General features: G+C 42.0%; 2 protein-coding genes across 2 annotated transcripts; one reads left to right on the top strand and one right to left on the bottom strand.

Moving 5' to 3' along the window:
- Window positions 1-2,574: 2,574 nt before the first annotated feature.
- Window positions 2,575-10,412, top strand: gmeb2 (glucocorticoid modulatory element binding protein 2). Its single transcript, XM_040003773.1, has 10 exons — window positions 2,575-2,849; window positions 3,296-3,458; window positions 3,954-4,033; window positions 4,249-4,373; window positions 4,448-4,551; window positions 7,071-7,228; window positions 7,820-7,888; window positions 7,985-8,122; window positions 8,225-8,347; window positions 8,471-10,412. Exons 2-10 carry the CDS (start codon window positions 3,316-3,318, stop codon window positions 9,091-9,093), a joined length of 1,563 nt encoding a protein of 520 aa, XP_039859707.1. The 5' UTR covers window positions 2,575-2,849; window positions 3,296-3,315; the 3' UTR covers window positions 9,094-10,412.
- A 1,352-nt stretch (window positions 10,413-11,764) lies between these two features.
- On the bottom strand, window positions 11,765-14,014 carry pdyn (prodynorphin). Its single transcript, XM_040003775.1, has 3 exons — window positions 13,804-14,014; window positions 13,421-13,544; window positions 11,765-13,093 (listed from the first exon to the last, which is right to left on the bottom strand). The coding sequence occupies exons 2-3, from the start codon at window positions 13,541-13,543 to the stop codon at window positions 12,527-12,529; spliced, it is 690 nt and encodes a 229-aa protein (XP_039859709.1). The 5' UTR covers window position 13,544; window positions 13,804-14,014; the 3' UTR covers window positions 11,765-12,526.
- Window positions 14,015-16,391: the final 2,377 nt, after the last annotated feature.

Raw genomic sequence — 16,391 nt, 5'->3', positions numbered from 1 at the left:
AGGCAGCACTTCCTCTGACCCGCTGGGTAACGGGAAAAATGACGGCAACAAAAAGGTCACTGTAGTAAAGATTCTTATTTTATTTTATTTTATTTTTTTGCCCATTCACATCTCATCTCCATCATTTTATCATGAGGTCTCCCTCCCACTAGTGCTATGCGATGATATTGCAAATTTTGGTATTGATCCGATACAGGGCCTGCATATCAGTACTGATACTGTAACTTATAAAGGCAGCTTATTTCGAGGAGAGCAGCCATGATCATCATACATTTGCAAATTTGCAAACACATTATAATGACTACTAAGTTACTGTTATTTCCACTTTCCACAATAATTAATTGACACAATAAACACACCTTTTAACCTTTAGTGTATTTTAAAACTTTTTAAAAAAAACTATTAACCTGGATTTTTAATGTGTCTGCCCTCAAAATACTTGGGGGCAGTTTCTCCTCTTTAAATGTGCTCTGTACATAAAATAGACTTGACAGTCAACACAATATATTTATATATTCCTTATGTGGTGAGAGCAGGAAGGTAGTTCCTGGAGGATGATGGAATTGATACCATTTAATAGAAAACCTCTGGGACTTTATTTTTGGTCTATCCAACACCACCAGGTTACGCCTCAGACTGTGGCTGTATCCCAATTCAGGGTCTGCAGCCTTAAAGTACGCAGCCTCAACGAGCCTCAAGGGCCGCGTACTCAAAGACCGCTAAGGCCGGAAGTGCGAAGCTTGTGTAATGGGACGGTCTAGCCTCCGTTGCGCTGATACTGTTGTTTGTCAATAAAGTTTAAAAAAAAAAAGAGCCTCCGTTGCTCTGCCCAGGTTGCCTAGCAACCATGATACTAACCACTGGAAACGTGTCATAGCTTTGTTTGACAGAAATGAAGGAGAAAATCTTTTGTTCATTTGTTTGTTTGTTTCTACATGAGCTTTGATCATTCTCTGTAAGATTAAGCTCAGCTATTGAACGGCGTATATTTTAAAGTAAAGGCTTTAAAACCAAGTTAGTACAAACGTCACTAATGTCACATAACTTTGCCGACATGTGGCCAACAGTAATGTTTAATGTTCTTCGTTATTAAACATTTGCACATAAATAAGTGACATAATATTCAGTACTTAAAGTGTACTCTTCAGCCGCTCATCCGCCGTTTTTTTCTGCAAATTTATCCACACCCATTGCCGCGCTATGCATTCTGGGATATGTTGGGCCACGAAGTCTACACTGCTACAGCCTTAAAATTCAGGGAAATGAAGGACGCATTTCAGGGCCGCATTTCGAGCAGCCTTTGAATTGGGACAGTCTTCGGCGCGCCGCTGTGACGTAATCGGCCTTGAAATGCGTACTTTAAGGCTGCAGACCCTGAATTGGGATACAGCCTGTTTTGGAGCTCAGTGATTTCCTGGTCCATATGTGGGAGGAGACTCCAGGACTCCATTGGTTGTCTCAATAGGACCATGCCCTGATGTTGTTAGACATGCTTACAAACCACGTTGTTTGCCTGTTGTTGTTTGTTATCAACATTATCCTAGCCTAATGATAATAAGCCCCAAATCTGCCAAGTCTTTGGTGATTGATGCACTTGCATGCTTTCAGGAACAAATTAATTTCATTTATGTTTGCTGATAACACCCATAAATGTCTTGTTTAATCTCTTACTTTAGAAAATTCTGAAACTTCTGTGCTGCTATGGCTGCTAGTGTGTGCTGCCAATTTCTATTGCAAGGCTCTGTGATCTGGCTTTGTTGCAAAATAAATAAATACATTTTAGAAAAGTAATAATCCTTTTGTTCTTATGCTTATAGCATTTTAACTGTTTCCTTCTTATTATTAGCAAGAACAATTAGCTGTACAAAAACTTATAGAAACTTAGTAAATATAGAAACATGTAAAAAGTCTTGATAGCTTTCTTAGTTTTTAATTTGGAGATGGTTTTAATGTAATGCTCCTAAGAGAGAACCATAGGAATGGAGCAATCACTGAACAGAAAATACAACACACACACACATGCACGCACGCACGCATAGGATAGGACAGCAAAGGAAGCCACAAAGAGTCTTTCAGCTGATCTCGCCAAACAGACTCTGTTAGGACAAGGATGAAGGGCATAACAAGACAAGGAATATAGGAAAGGTGGTGAAAGCACTGAAAGGAAGATATGAAGGGACAGTGCTTTTACAAAATTCAAAGGAAAACAGAGAAACGAGAAGCACAAGAAAGTACAGCAGGGAGGAGACAGTGATATCTGGACTTAGACTTGGACACACTGGTACAGAAAAATACCACACAGGAAAATGTGTCTGCAATGGAGAACCATAGAACATGTTTTATTGCAATGCTGGAAATATGAGGGTATGCATAGACAACTGATCCAAAAACTGAAATGAAACTGGACCTTATTGATTTATTTATAAAGAACTGAAGACGTGAAAACTATCAGGCTATATTTCATTTTTAAGACAGCCTAATTTGTTAGGTAGCTTCTGTTTTTTGTATTTTGTGGCATTTCAGCCTCCACACCAATGGAGGGCAGTAATGTACCATCTGGGAGCGCCAACCACCAAGAAAAATAACAAAGGAAGAAGAACTATACAGAAAACTATTCATGCTAGCTGGGTACGAGCAGGAAATCTTAATTGTATTTGTTTTCAAATTTAGGCTTCAGAAATCTTAAAAATAGAGCGGCAGTGTTCTGTATGAAGACGAAAAGAGACGGATATCAGCAGCTTTATATTTTGACAGTAATTTACTGGAATAGGTTCAGATTTACTAGATAGCATCCTTTCTGTCGGGACGACACCAACACACCGTTTTCAACATTACGTCCCAAGGCCAAGGTAAGCTTATTCAGCTCCCTCTATAATACTCTAATCTGCGGGAGCGTCGTTACATCCTGCTCGATCAGGCCAAGAAAGCAAACACGTTCAGTTCATTTCAATATGTATGTTAGTTAGTTAGTTAGTTGCAAACAAATTCAAACCCCAACAATTTAATTCCGTCACAAAACAGTGATGTCTCCTGTAGTTTTTCAGTGTAGACAAAGTACAAAGTAGATGCTGTCAGTGTTTACTACAGCTAGCAGCCATTTAGCCCCCGTATACAGTTACGGACGCTCTGCAGTCATTCCCAGTATTACTGGAATAATTCTGCACATTCCCACCCTTCTCTGAACTATGGTGTGTTTTTGCTATAGTCAGGAGATCATTTATTCTAATTACTAAATCTTTTACAACATTATACAATCAGTAACATCTGTCCACCCCCTGCTGTCACCTGTCTGTAGGTGAGCTCCTCCGAGTCTTCATGGCTTCATCAGAGGTAAACATGCAGGAAATGAATGAGGTTGTGATCGTCACCTTACCGGAGTCGGGGAGCGAGGACCTCCCCTCTGTGGCAGAGGAGGATAAAGCAGTGCTGGTGACTGCAGAGTTGACCCCTCAGACCGGGTAACACATACTCACTGCACACATGGCCTTGTGGTCAAAATGTAAAATAAATGTGAAGGGGCAAATTTACTGAAAGATATAAGATGAGTAATAGTGAGATAGAAATGCAAAACTGCTATAAAGAGATACAGAGACACAAACAGGTCCAAAGATGAGCAAGATGTCAACAAAAACACAAAATAAAAATATGCAAAAGTGCACGCTACAAAGAAATGCAGCAAACACAGAAATGTAAAATCACTCAACATGTACAAAAATGGAAAATAAATAAAATAAAATGACTGTCATACAAAGTGAGAGAGATACAACATTAAAAATAAACTCAAACAACTGTAATAAGATGCAGAATAGCTACATAAAGAACAGAAATACTGTAGGTGGTCTGCCAACTCCACTTACTTGACAGTCATATATATACAAAATAACATATTGTACATGAAATCACATACAGCAGATGTACTGATATGCAGAAGTTTGCTGTTTTTTCCCCCTCAGGGAGAATGTCCTCACAGTAGCACCAATGGAAGCAGAGGCCATCAGAGCAGATTCACTGGCAAAGGAAGACGCAGTCATTGGTAATTTGAACTGAACTTTTCTTTATTAGCTTCAGCTGGATTCATTTTTCTTGTTTTCCACTTTGTTTGAATAATTTTCTGTAAAGAATAAACTGCCGTGCCATTTTTCACTCTTCTGAATTTTTCAGAAGTAAATAAAAGAACGTGTAAGTGGTGGTTTACTTTACAGTTTACTATGTGTCCTTATGAAGATGTTTGCATCTCTGTCTTTGCAGTGAAATTAAGTGAAGAGGTGGATGTGGAAGCTGACGTGTTCTACCCAATCACATGCGGAGACGTCAAAGCCACTCTGATCTGGAAGAAATTCGTCTGCCCTGGGATAAATGTGAAATGTGTCCAGGTACACAGTCGTTTTTAAAGCACTTAGCTTGTCCTGAATCTACACTGACTTGTTTTTCTTTCCTCTCTGATCAGTTCAATGAGCAGCTCATCAGCCCAAAGGAGTTTGTGTGTTTAGCAGGGAAATCCACTCTGAAGGACTGGAAGAGAGCTATCCGACTCAATGGCACCATGCTCAGGTCTGGACTTGTTATTAATAGACAGTAACTGTAGTGGATACAAACCCCACTGTGCAGTATGTTTTTCAACACAATGTAATTTGAGAGAATCCAGTATTTAACCTTTTCAGAGTGCTTGTGTGCAGGACTTCTTATAGCTGCCTTCATCAGACTTGATCGTGTTACATTGTGTGTTAGTTTGCGATCTCAAATCAGCCTTTTGTACTGTCGTCACCTCGCTGGGCGGGTGGGTGCCATGGACACCTAAGTTTGTGAATGCAGTAATTGGAAAAAGAGGCAACGTAGGAGCTTCAAATTGACAGCATAGGTGATTTCACTAAAAATCGTGCACAGGTTTGAATCTCAACACACCCACTGGTCGGACATGTTGACGCTTACATATGAAAGATCTAGCCAGGATCTGGCCTGATGGCTCGATTTTTCCCCCGATATTTAAAATCTTTCACACAAGTTAGCCATCATATGATTCCTTCCAGCGTGGACTGTAATATGATGAGTCTGTCTCAGGTGTAATATGAGAGTATTTAGGTAAAATGAATGCTGCTTGAAATCATGTGGCATCACTGAGCGGCTTAAACTTCCTCTCACTCTCATAACTGGGTTCAACCCATACAAAGGCTAAGTCTCTTTACTCCACCTTTAACATCATCATGTCTTCTGCAAAACTTTGACTTTAATAATAAAAATAATAATAATAATAGACTTTATTTGAGGGCGCCTTTAAAAAGCCAAGGTCACCTTACAAAGAACAACATTAATAAATGGAGCAATAGTCATAAAATACATAAAATAAGTTAAAATTGCAAAACAGAACTTGACAACAGATAAAATCAGCACTAACGCGAATGAGCCAGTTTGAACAGATGTGTTTGGAGCTGTGACTTAAATACAGGAAGAGAGTTTATATTTCTAATGGCTGGAGGCTCTGCTCCTCGGAGTGATGAGACGTGAGGACGGAACAGTAAGATGAATAGCAGATGAGGATCTGAGAAGGCGGGAAACAGTGGTGATATGGAGCAGGTCACACAAATAGGAAGGAGCAGATTTATGGATACACTTGTACGTGAGAAGTAAGATTTTAAAGTTTATCCTTCTATGGGCAACCAGTGAAGCTGCTGAAGAACTCGGGTAATATGAGCTCTGGACGGAGTACGAGTTAGAAGTTGGAGTTTATGAAGGGACCTTTTAGGGAGACCAAATAAGAGGGAATTGCAGTAATCAGTACAGGACGTAATAAGGACAAGGATGGCAGCAGCATGGGTAGGAGGGAAGGGGCGGAGTCGGTTAATATTACGTAAGTGGAAGTATGCAGACAGGGTTATGTAATTAATGTGAGGCTGGAATGAAAGAGTATTATCAAGTATGACACCCAAACTCTTAACCTGAGGGGAGGGAAGGGTGGGAGAACGTTCAATGTTAATGGAAAAACTGTGGGATTTGGTTAAGATAGAGGCCGTGCCAATGAGTAAAACTTCAGTTTTATTACTGTTAAGTTTAAAAAATTGGAGGAGAACCAGGATCTAATCTCGATAAGACCGTTTGAGAGGGAGGTAGGTGGGAGGGATGAATTGGGTTTAGAAGAAATGTAGAGCTGGGTGTCATCGACATAACAGGGAAAATGTATATTATATTTTCAGAATATATGTCCAAGAGGGAGCATGTAAATAATGAATAAAAGAGGCCCTAATACTGAACCCTGGGGCACACCAGCAGAAACAGGATAGAGACTTGAAGAGCGTGATTTCAATTGGATAAACTGAGTGCGGTCTGAGAGATACGAGGCTATCCAAGCAAGGGGGGGGGGGGTATGTGGGGATATTGTGAGAAATGGTATCAAACGCTGTCAAGAAGAATGAGGATATATAGGAGACCAGAATCAGCTGCCATCAGAAGGTCATTGGTAATCCAGAAGACAGGCTTTAACTAACACAGTGGGAAGAGGGTCAAGGTGACAGGTGAACGATGTAGATTTTTTTAATAAGATTAGATACATCAGTTATGGAGGGAAGAGTAAAGCTTGAAAATAACTGTGAGGAAGACAGTGGGGGAAACAGGAAGTCTACTTCAGAGTCAGAAGCTCCTGCAGAGTTAAGTTGACGGTAGATATCTGAGATTTTATGAGTGAAAAAAAGACAAGCCGGCTTGTTGTTCCCGACAGCAACCAGTAGAGGGCCTGGTGGTCTCACAGTCTTGGGTGCAATGTATTAAAAAATAACTTTTTCATTCAAACTAGTAATTTAAAGTGTTTAAATTTCCTTTTTTTGTGTGTGTATATCTTCTTCCCTCCCCTGTTTGCATTTAATTTATTCATAAACTTGTAGAGAATCCCACGCTCTCTGTTTATTTATTTATTTATTGTCTATACTTAAACTCTCCCCTAGATATTTTTTTTGGCCTTTGGTTTGCATTGTAACTTATTTTCAACATGTTTTGCGTCACGATGGCACTCTTCTGTCAGACATGATAGACAGTTACAGCAAATTGTGCCTAACAGACTTTCATCATATTTAATTTCACAGGAAGATCATGGACTCTGGTGAACTGGACTTCTATCACCACACAAAGGTCTGCTCCAACACCTGCCGCAGTACTAAAATAGACCTGGTGGGAACTAAAGTGTCCATGAGCACTGATTCGTCAGACGATGTGATTCCCGCCACGCCTTCATCAGCTGATTGTAAGTCCTTTTACAAAATGATTTGGTGCAAATCAAATACACTACATAAAAAATAATGACTGTGATGAAGCAAAAATAAACACTTTTAAACAGTAAAAATGAACAGATTCTGTACAGTATACTGAAAACAAAAATAACTTTGCAGAGTCTTGGAGTGTGTTACATCTCCATGTGCAGGTTTGCAAACATGATGAGGTCAGAATCATGAAGATTAATCAGTAATATTTTGCATTAGCCTCACTTAATGTAATCCTGCCAACACAGATTTTAGGTTCGGCTCTGGCCCCATGTACGAGTGTGAGCACAGTTTTAAGAGCTTTTTAAAACCTTCATCCAGCAGTATAGTCACAGGCAAACAGAAAACCTGACTTGTTATTTCCAAGCTAGTTTTAGTGAAGACTGGGAAAACATGTTACCTGTGAAAAATCCCATTTGGCAGTAATTCAGTCACAGTGTGAGTGACTTTGCATCCAGGAGTACGTCATTGTTATAAATAAATATAAAGTGAAGCCACGCGCAGCACAGATGAGTGGAGCTTCTGAACCAGCACCACAGTCTGCACTGCAACCACATGTGCCGTCTCTGTTGTAGTGAATGGAGCTGCAGCATCATTTCCAGAGGTGATGGAGGAAGCTTCAGGCTGGGTCACAGCCATCGGAGGTGATCAACAACCTACATACACACAGACACCATCAAGTGGAGTCACCTGACTCAGAGAGGTAATTATGTTACTGATGTGTGTGTTTGTGTGCACAGAGGACTCCATCGCGTTCTGGCGTGCGGTGAAGGAGGCAGGACTGCTGGAAGAGGTGGTAGAGGACTTCCAGAATGAGCTGCAGGAGGTGCTGAAGGGGCTGCAGGAGAGAGTGTGTGACCCACCGCTGCAGGTCAAAGGTTAGAAACACACACAGGTGTGGGTCGGTTAGTCACCTGCCACAGATGACTAATAAAAATACCGATCGTGAAATGACGCAGCGTGACTGCTCTGTTTCTCAGATGCTGTTTTACTCAACAACATAGTGCAGAACTTTGGAATGCTGGACCTTGTGAAAAAGGTTCTGGCAAGTCACAAGAGCCAGATGGACCGTTACAGAGAGCAGTACACTCGCAGCTTAGCCGGTCAGTGCAGAATCCTAAGTGGTCTTCCTTGTGCTTGTGATTTGTGTAACTTTGTAGAAATGACTGCATTCTGCATGAAGGAGTAACAGCAATCTTGTGGTACTTCACCGTCTCCCCCTGTAGCCCTGGAGCAGCAGTGTGACGAGCACAGGAAGCGAGCCAAGGAGCTGAAGAGCAAATCGCAGCACCTCAACAACGTCCTGATGACCCTCACGCCGGTGCCTGCGCCTCCCGGGCCCAAGCGTCCCCGGCTGACGCGTGCTGTCTCCGGTCCTGCCGCAGTCAATGCTGCACCCACCCAGATCACCCTGCCTCTTAGCCAGCTGACCAGCCTCCCACTGGGGAAGGTGCTGACCGTGGCAGGGGCCCAGCCCAGCACCAATGTTGGCGCGTACACCCTCCTGACCTCCTCGCTCTCTGGTTCAGAGCTTTCAGCTGATGGCTCTAACTTGACAGTTTTGTCCACTGCTGCCGGTCAGGAAGGGGCAGCTGGGGCCAGCAGCCAAGCAGCCTCCGGGGCCTTCGTTAAGTTGGTGGGACCTCAGTTCCAGCTGGTGACGCTGCAGGGTCTGGCCACCACACAGGGCGCCGCTGTCCAACAGCAGGTTGGCACCATCAGTGTTGTCGACGCCTTGGCAGCCACTGCCGACGATTCCGAGGAGGCAAACCAGCTAGATGATGATGATAAAGGTCAGCCAGAGCAGGTTAAAGAGGAAGACGGGGACCAGCAGGACCAGCAGCAGTGAAATACAGCCTGGCTGTTTGCTCCCTCGTCTGGCTTCTGATTGGCTTCAGTTTGGAGTGGACTGAAGGTGGAGGTGAAGGCCTATGAACCCTTTGACTTTTCCACACCATTTCATGCATTTCAAGACATCCATAGATCTCCATTAGAAACTGAACAGGTGTTGTGACTGTATATTTCATCCGTAATAAAATATGTATCACGTCTGTCTGTTTATTCCACACAGGAAGATTGTTTAGTTTGATAATAAATGCTTGTTTTTTTTAAAGAAAAGTTCAGGACTTGAGGATTTTTGTAAAACGTATTTTTATAAAAAAGAGTGAAGGGATTTTTAAATTGTCCCGACCTTGGACGACTGTTTGCTGTGATGTTACTGGCTTCATAGATTCTAAATTCACTTGGATTATAAAACACTGTTAATGTACTGGGTCTTATATCGTTCTTTTCTATTCTACTTGAACACTCAAAGCACTTTGTACAACATGCTTTATGCTTTTCTGTCTAACATTCATCCTCTGACACATGCATCCGATAGCATGTTGGGATTTAGCTCCACCAACCTTCCAGTAGATGACCTGCTCCACCTCCTGTTCTTGGGATGCTTTGGGACACTGGGTGTGGTCAGGAGAACACTTTAAAATGGGGTAAAAAAACATTTATGTGAAGCTTAACCAGTACATGACTTATGCTGGCTGGAGTATGTATCATGAACTCAGCATTAACATGTAAATTACAAAAACTTTGTGTTATTTATACTTCACATTGAGGAAAGCAAATGTACAGGTATTTAATTGATTGTTACTCTTGTTGCGTTAAAGTTTTGTGACCCTACTTTGCATTAAAAGCTTTATTCTCCCCTAGAACATGAAGTTTATGAGTAAATCCTTCAGCTTTATAAGCAAAGCAGCAGATTACAGCAGTCATTCCAAACTTAGACACGAGCCCCAGTCATCGGATGGTTGGTGGAAGAACTCTTAACTAGAAGAGATCTGCAGCAGGTTCTTTAGTTTTTGCATTTGCACTCTTACATATTTCAAGCCATAGAACAAATGTTAATATTAGAAAATAGTCTTCTGTTATGAGAAAAAAGTAATTGCACTGTAAACCCAAGAACTGGTTGTGTTACCCTTGACAGAGCAATCAACTGATGACTGGCACTGAGTCATTCACATTACTGTGGAGCAACATTGGTCTGTTTTTCTTTGCAGAATTGTTCTAATTCATCCACACTGAAGGGTTTCTTTCATGAATCACTTGTTTAAGGTCATGCAATTTATTTACTTTCCCTCTGGGGTTAATAAAGTTTCTCTGATTCTGATGCAAGTTTGAGTTTTGATTAAAGAAGTGTAAAACTTTTGGTTTTTTTGGCATTCAGAGGTGGACGTGATGCATAACACAAATGTGCTCGAGCTCCAGGGTACAAACTGATGGCTGGACTTTTTCTGATCAAGAGCAGAATTCACTCTTATCAGTTACAGAAAGTCATCCAGGTGCTGAAGCAGCAAAGCGACCCCAGACTATCACACTACCAGTACCATGTTTGACCAGTTAGTATAATATAATGGGACTCAAACCTTCTCATCGGTGCACAGGATATTTTCCCTAAAGTCTTGGATCATCAGGATGCTCTTTGGCCAACCGTGATTTTCATCGTGGAACTCTCCAGGATGCCATTTTTGTCCAGTCTCTTTCTTTCTGTTGGATCATGAACTCTGACCTCCACTGGGCCAAGTGATACCTGCAGTTCTTTAGATGTTGTTCTGGCTTGTTTTATAACCTCCCAGATGATTCGTCTATGCACTCAGAGTAATTTTGGTAGAACAGCCACTCCTGGGAAGTTTCACCACTGTTCCAAGTTTTCTCCATCTGTGAGATTGGTGAACCACAAATGAATCTCACTAAAGTTTGCTGGAGCTCCAAATCCTTAGAAATGGCTTTGTGATGCTTTCCAGGATGGCGCATGTCAGTTACTTTGTCCATCCAATCACCTATCAGAGTCACAGGAGGGCTAAAACCTTACCCAGCTACCACAGGAGAACAGAAGTGGGTTATCTTTGTCTAGTCTTTGTTTGATCATTTGTCTGCGTATCTTTTTACATGGGCAGCAGGTGGCCCGGTGGGTCGCACTGTTGCCTCACAGTAAAAAGATCCTGAGTGTGACTCCACCTTTCTCCCCCTGTTCTCTCCGGGCACTCTGGCTTCCTCCCACAGTCCAAAGACATGCAGTCAGTGGGGTTCGGTTAGTTCCTCTCAGGAAAAAAGGTTTTGAACCCCCTGATCAGCTGGGCCCTTTTTCTGTGGATTTTTCCTGTACCTTTGTGGGTTTCCTACAGGCACTCCTGGCTTCATCCCACAGCTGTTTAGTTCAACTTGTCATTGTAAATTAGCCATGTACATGAGAATTATACAGTGAAGGAGATATGCTAAAGCTGGTAGTGTAAATAATTTGTTCAGTAAGAATAGAAAAATGTCAAACGAGTCTATTTCTATTTTTTTCTTCTGCTGTTTTTCTTTATAATAAGAAAAGGAATTAATAAAATCTGCATATTCTCCTGTGGTGCAGAAATGAGCTAATTCATACACATTCATTCATCGTGAATGACGCCTTTATTATTAAAGTGCTTTAACTCCTGTTCTGGGGGGAGACTTCTGACGCTTGCCCACACCGTGGCGCAACAGCATCCTGTTTTAATGACTTCACAGATTCATCAGTTTTCTGTCTCAGGATCAAATTCTTGGCATCTGCGCTGCTGTTATATTCATCCTGTAAAACTGTTTATCTATATTTTGGAAAACTTGGCAAAATGTGTAACAACAACAACAACAACAATAATAACCTAAAATAATAATAAATATTCAGGTTGTGTAAAATTTAGTTGGCATTTAGATTCTGTAAAGTGTCCAGTACAGTCCGCAGACAGCAGCGGACTGATGAGCTGGCCTTGATTTTTGGTGTCGTTAGAAGTAAACAGAATTATTTTCATTGTTTGTTAATATTAATTATATATATTGTTTTTTAAAATTAACGTAAGTATCTATTATGTCAAGTATTGTTTTGAATAATAAAACGGGAACATTGACACAAACCCTACATCGTTTTACTGGGAAATTCAAAATCAGGACAAAAACAAGCAGCCTGAGAGTGCAAACAGCGGCCGCAACAAGAGAAACAACGTAAAATTGTTAAATCGCTCTCAAAGCGAACACCGCGCCATATCGTCCTGTGTGCAAAAAATCAAATACATTTAAAAAGAGGGTGAATTTATTTATGATTTTTTTAAACAAGCATTTATTGAAGGAAAGGCGATGATGCAAATTACACAAATGTTACACAGAAGGCAGCCGAATCTAGGCGAGCTCAGCAGGCATATGATACTTCAATTATGGCATTTCAAGTAAACCTGTGCAAGTTCCTTTGAGTTCTCCTACGACTGTGTCTATAGGGTCAGCTCGTCATAGGAGAAATAGGGCTCCTCCACTGAGCGCATAGAGATTTTGAAGTGACGGCGCAGAAACCCTCCGTACCGCTTGTCCCACTTCAGGTTGTTCAACTTTGGTCGGACTCTCCTCATGAAGCCTCCGTAGCGCTTCTGCAGCTCCTCGGGCTCCTGGTCCTCCTGCTCCACGGAGCTACTTCTCTTTGACTTTGGGCCGAATTTCCGTAAAAAGCCGCCGTAACGTTTAACATAACCACGGAGGATGTGATCCTCTGGAGTGTCGTCTGCCTGCTCCTCTGTATCTGCGTCTCTATCTTCCAGCTTCTTCAAAAAAAGCTCATATTTCTTGGGCAGCGAGGCACCTTTCAGGATGTAATTGTCGCGCCACGGAGAGACGAATATTTTGTTCTTGTTCTTGTCGATCCTCTTGATGAAGCCGCCGTAGCGTTTGACCAGATCTGCCTGCTGGCTCTCCTCCTCCTCCGCAGCCTCATCTTGGCTGAAGTCGGCCAACCGCGGAGCCTGGCTGCAGCTCTCCAGCTGGCCCTCACAATCGGCGCTGCACGACTGCAAGACACAGACAAGATCGGGAAACCAGGGGACATCAGCAGGGCGCACTATACCTGAACGCACGTTACATTTCCCACTTGTGAGTTATGTTTGTGGTAAAGCTCGGCGGCTGCGCCTTACTTCCCAGTCGAACGAGAAATTTCAAAACTATATATACACACAGGCTACTGCATATTCCAAGATTTTATTAATGGTTTTGCCTGATTTTTAACTCCAAGATTTAGATGATTACAGTTAGAATAACACACTGAAGAATTTTCTATCATTTTAGATCAGCAACAAGATTATGAAGTCATCTTAAATTTCCCTTTTGAACTTTCTTACCAGGCTGCTGTAAGCTTCATCGGCGCTAAGGATTTGCTGCGCGCATTTCTGACACTGTGAAGAACAATCTGTGTGGATGCAGGGCGGCAAGCTCAGCATCAGCACCAGGACATACCACTCCATTCTTCAAAAACATCCACACACACACACACACACACACACAGAGTCGGTGAGGGGAGAGAAACACCACATCAAATGTTTCACCAGACTGGAATTAAAGAAATTACTGAAACTGAGAATCACGTTAGCGGAGAGCGCACGTATCTGCAAGTTTTTTTTATGTTCCTTCGTCTATTTGTTATCATTACCAATAAAAGGGAAATAAAATGTTCTCTAGTTTAAAGTTTGAGAGAAAGAAAAAGTGTAAAAACCAGACTCGGTACCTCAGGAATCGGACCGATACTTCCAGCCTTGTTAAGAGTCGCAGAGGCACATCTACCACGAAACTGCTCGCTGTCCGCCCTCCGACACCCGTTTCTTTAGCGCGTCTTGGCGTCTATCTTTTTATCACTAGAGATTTGGCTGTGTCATCAGAACAGCTTCTATAATCGGACCAATAGGAGGGAAATATACTGCGTAAATAAACGCACTGCCTCCCCGCTTCAGGAGTTTTAACAACGCCCACACAGAGACAGGAGTAGCAGCGCGGTTCATCCCATCAGCACATCGTTATTGTCATCATTCCATCTCTGAAGTGACCAAACCCCTGGCTGTAAATCATACTGACATCAATAAGAAAATGATTTTTCTTTTTCAGTGGAACACCATATACCTGAACTGAACAGGAAATGGATCCAAAAGTGACCATTGTGCGTCAAAACAGAGCTTTTCACTCAGCGGCAAATCTTCTGGGGTTCAAGGCACATAAGGACCCTCCAGGTTCACCGCCATTGTCTTATGTAAATAATCAGACACCACCACCGTCAAAACAACGCCCTATTAACATTTTACGCTGCTCAAAAAAATTAAAGGAACAATTTAATTAAAAAATCATGCTGGGTATCTAGACTCATATGGACTGGGCACAAAAAGATGCCACATTGTTAGATGGATCTGAGGGCTGAATTCAAAGACACCCTGAAAATCAAAGTGAAAAAAGGATATGGCATGCTAGTTCAGTTTGCCAAAAAAATAAATAAAATGACTGCGGGTACTCAGAAGGGTCCTTAATAGTTTTTATGGCCCCCATGTTCTGGCGGATGGTATCCTGGGGGATCACTGAGCTCCTGAACATTCTGAAGTGCAACCTGGTGCCAGAGGATGGACATGAACATAATGTCCCAGAGGTGTTCTTATAGGTCAGGCAACCATGGGGGCCAGTCACTGGTACCTGCTCCTTCATCCTCCAGGAACTGCCTGCATAATCATGCATCAGGAAGAACCCAGGGCGCACCGCATCAGTGTAGGGTCTGACAGTGGGTCCAAGGATTTCATTGCACAGTTTGTAGAGGTCTTGTGTCCCTCCATGGATGTGCCTCCCCCCCAAAAAAACACTGACCCAGTGATGAGCCAGGCAACATAACGTTCTCATTGGCTTCTTCAAACTCTTTCGTGTGCTAACTGTGAACTTGCTCCCCTCATCTGTGAAAAGCACAGGACACCAGTACTTTTCACCTGCTAATTCCATGACAAATTGGCATTTGCCATAAAATACCACAGTAGTGGGCAGTGAACACAGGGTCCACTAGAGGACATCAAGCCCTCAGACACTGTGCACATTGTCAGTGATGTAGTTTAAGTTTGTCAGCCGTTGGTCCCCACACTGGTCTGGGGTTCCCAACAGTTGCCTGTGTTGACTGATGGCAAGCAGAGTTTCCAGTTTCACCAAAAACTCCTGAAAGCTCAGGTTCCACATGCAACAATTACAGCTTAGAAAAAAACAAACATCACAAAAAAAAAATTTTACTTTTAGTCTATTTTGATGTTTATTGTTTGATTAGGTTCATTAAGTTATTCTAGCTCATTTGTTATTATATTACCCTTGTGTTAAGTCTTCCTTGCCCTTCGTGTGTTTATGTCTGTGTGTCTTATGTTGTCAAGTTCATGTTGTCGTTTCTGTCATCTTCCCCTGTACTCGGTCTCCCTGGTTCGTGCGCCTACCCGTTATGTGTCATGTCTGTGTGGCTCTTGTTGTCTTGTTCGTTTCATGTCTATGTCTCTGTGTTTCCTGTTTTATTTTGAAAGAGTCTGTTTTTTGTTCACTGCATTTAGTTTACTCTCCCCTGTGTTGTCATTATGTTTCATTCTAGTCAGCTGTGTCCCCATGTGTCTCCACTTCCCCTGATCACCTCGTGTGTACTTAGTCCTCAGCCTTGCTGTGTTCAGTGTCGTGTCGTCTGTGTTATCTCCCCTACCCCTTGTCACAGTTTCCCAGCCATAGTAAGTCATAGTTTAGTTATAGTCTAAATTCTCAGTAAGAGTCATAGTTTCCTAGTCTATGTTCAGGTTTTCCCTCAGTTACTTTGTTGTTGTTTTTTCCGTGAGTTTTTGGCCTAAATAAAGGCTCACTTTTTGTTAAGTCCAGTTTTGTCTCCTCGCCTCTGTCTGCTCTTGGGTCCTCAACTCACTCCACATGGTCTGCCCCAGCAGTCCGTGACAGCTTGTGTATACCTGGATAATGAGAACATAAATAGCACCATCCACACTGTGTCCAGTAAACCTGCACACAGTAGCTGAATAACTATAATAATAGTACTTTATCAGAGAGAGAAAAATCTGCTTATTGGTAACTATTTATAATTCTAACTAATTGTTAAATAATAGCTTATGAACTGTGATTCCTCATGACAGTCTGAAGTGTATAGTATTATTTTCAATTCTCTGTTGAGGATAATTTACTGTAATTAATCCAGTTAGAATGTGTGAAAGTCTCTCTTTATTCATGGTCCTGCTGTTGTTTCATGTTGCAGGTGAGTTATTATTCTCATTAAGTGGATTTTTGCAGAACCCCAGATTATTGTCATTATTGTCC

The sequence above is a fragment of the Simochromis diagramma genome, unplaced genomic scaffold (genome assembly GCF_900408965.1).
Source record: "Simochromis diagramma unplaced genomic scaffold, fSimDia1.1 OVJJ01000466.1, whole genome shotgun sequence".
NCBI classification, from domain to species: Eukaryota; Metazoa; Chordata; class Actinopteri; order Cichliformes; family Cichlidae; genus Simochromis; species Simochromis diagramma.
This window is presented reverse-complemented; position numbering and strand designations above follow the sequence as displayed.

Excerpts from the sequence above, each read along its gene's own strand:
- pdyn (XM_040003775.1), bottom strand. The coding sequence starts at position 13,543 with ATGGAGTGGTATGTCCTGGTGCTGATGCTGAGCTTGCCGCCCTGCATC. Across the intron at positions 13,094-13,420 it reads ATGAAGCTTACAGCAGCCTG|TCGTGCAGCGCCGATTGTGA; the intron begins GTAAGAAAGTTC and ends TGTGTCTTGCAG.
- gmeb2 (XM_040003773.1), top strand. The coding sequence starts at position 3,316 with ATGGCTTCATCAGAGGTAAACATGCAGGAAATGAATGAGGTTGTGATC. Across the intron at positions 4,034-4,248 it reads AAAGGAAGACGCAGTCATTG|TGAAATTAAGTGAAGAGGTG; the intron begins GTAATTTGAACT and ends CTGTCTTTGCAG. Across the intron at positions 8,123-8,224 it reads CCCACCGCTGCAGGTCAAAG|ATGCTGTTTTACTCAACAAC; the intron begins GTTAGAAACACA and ends TCTGTTTCTCAG.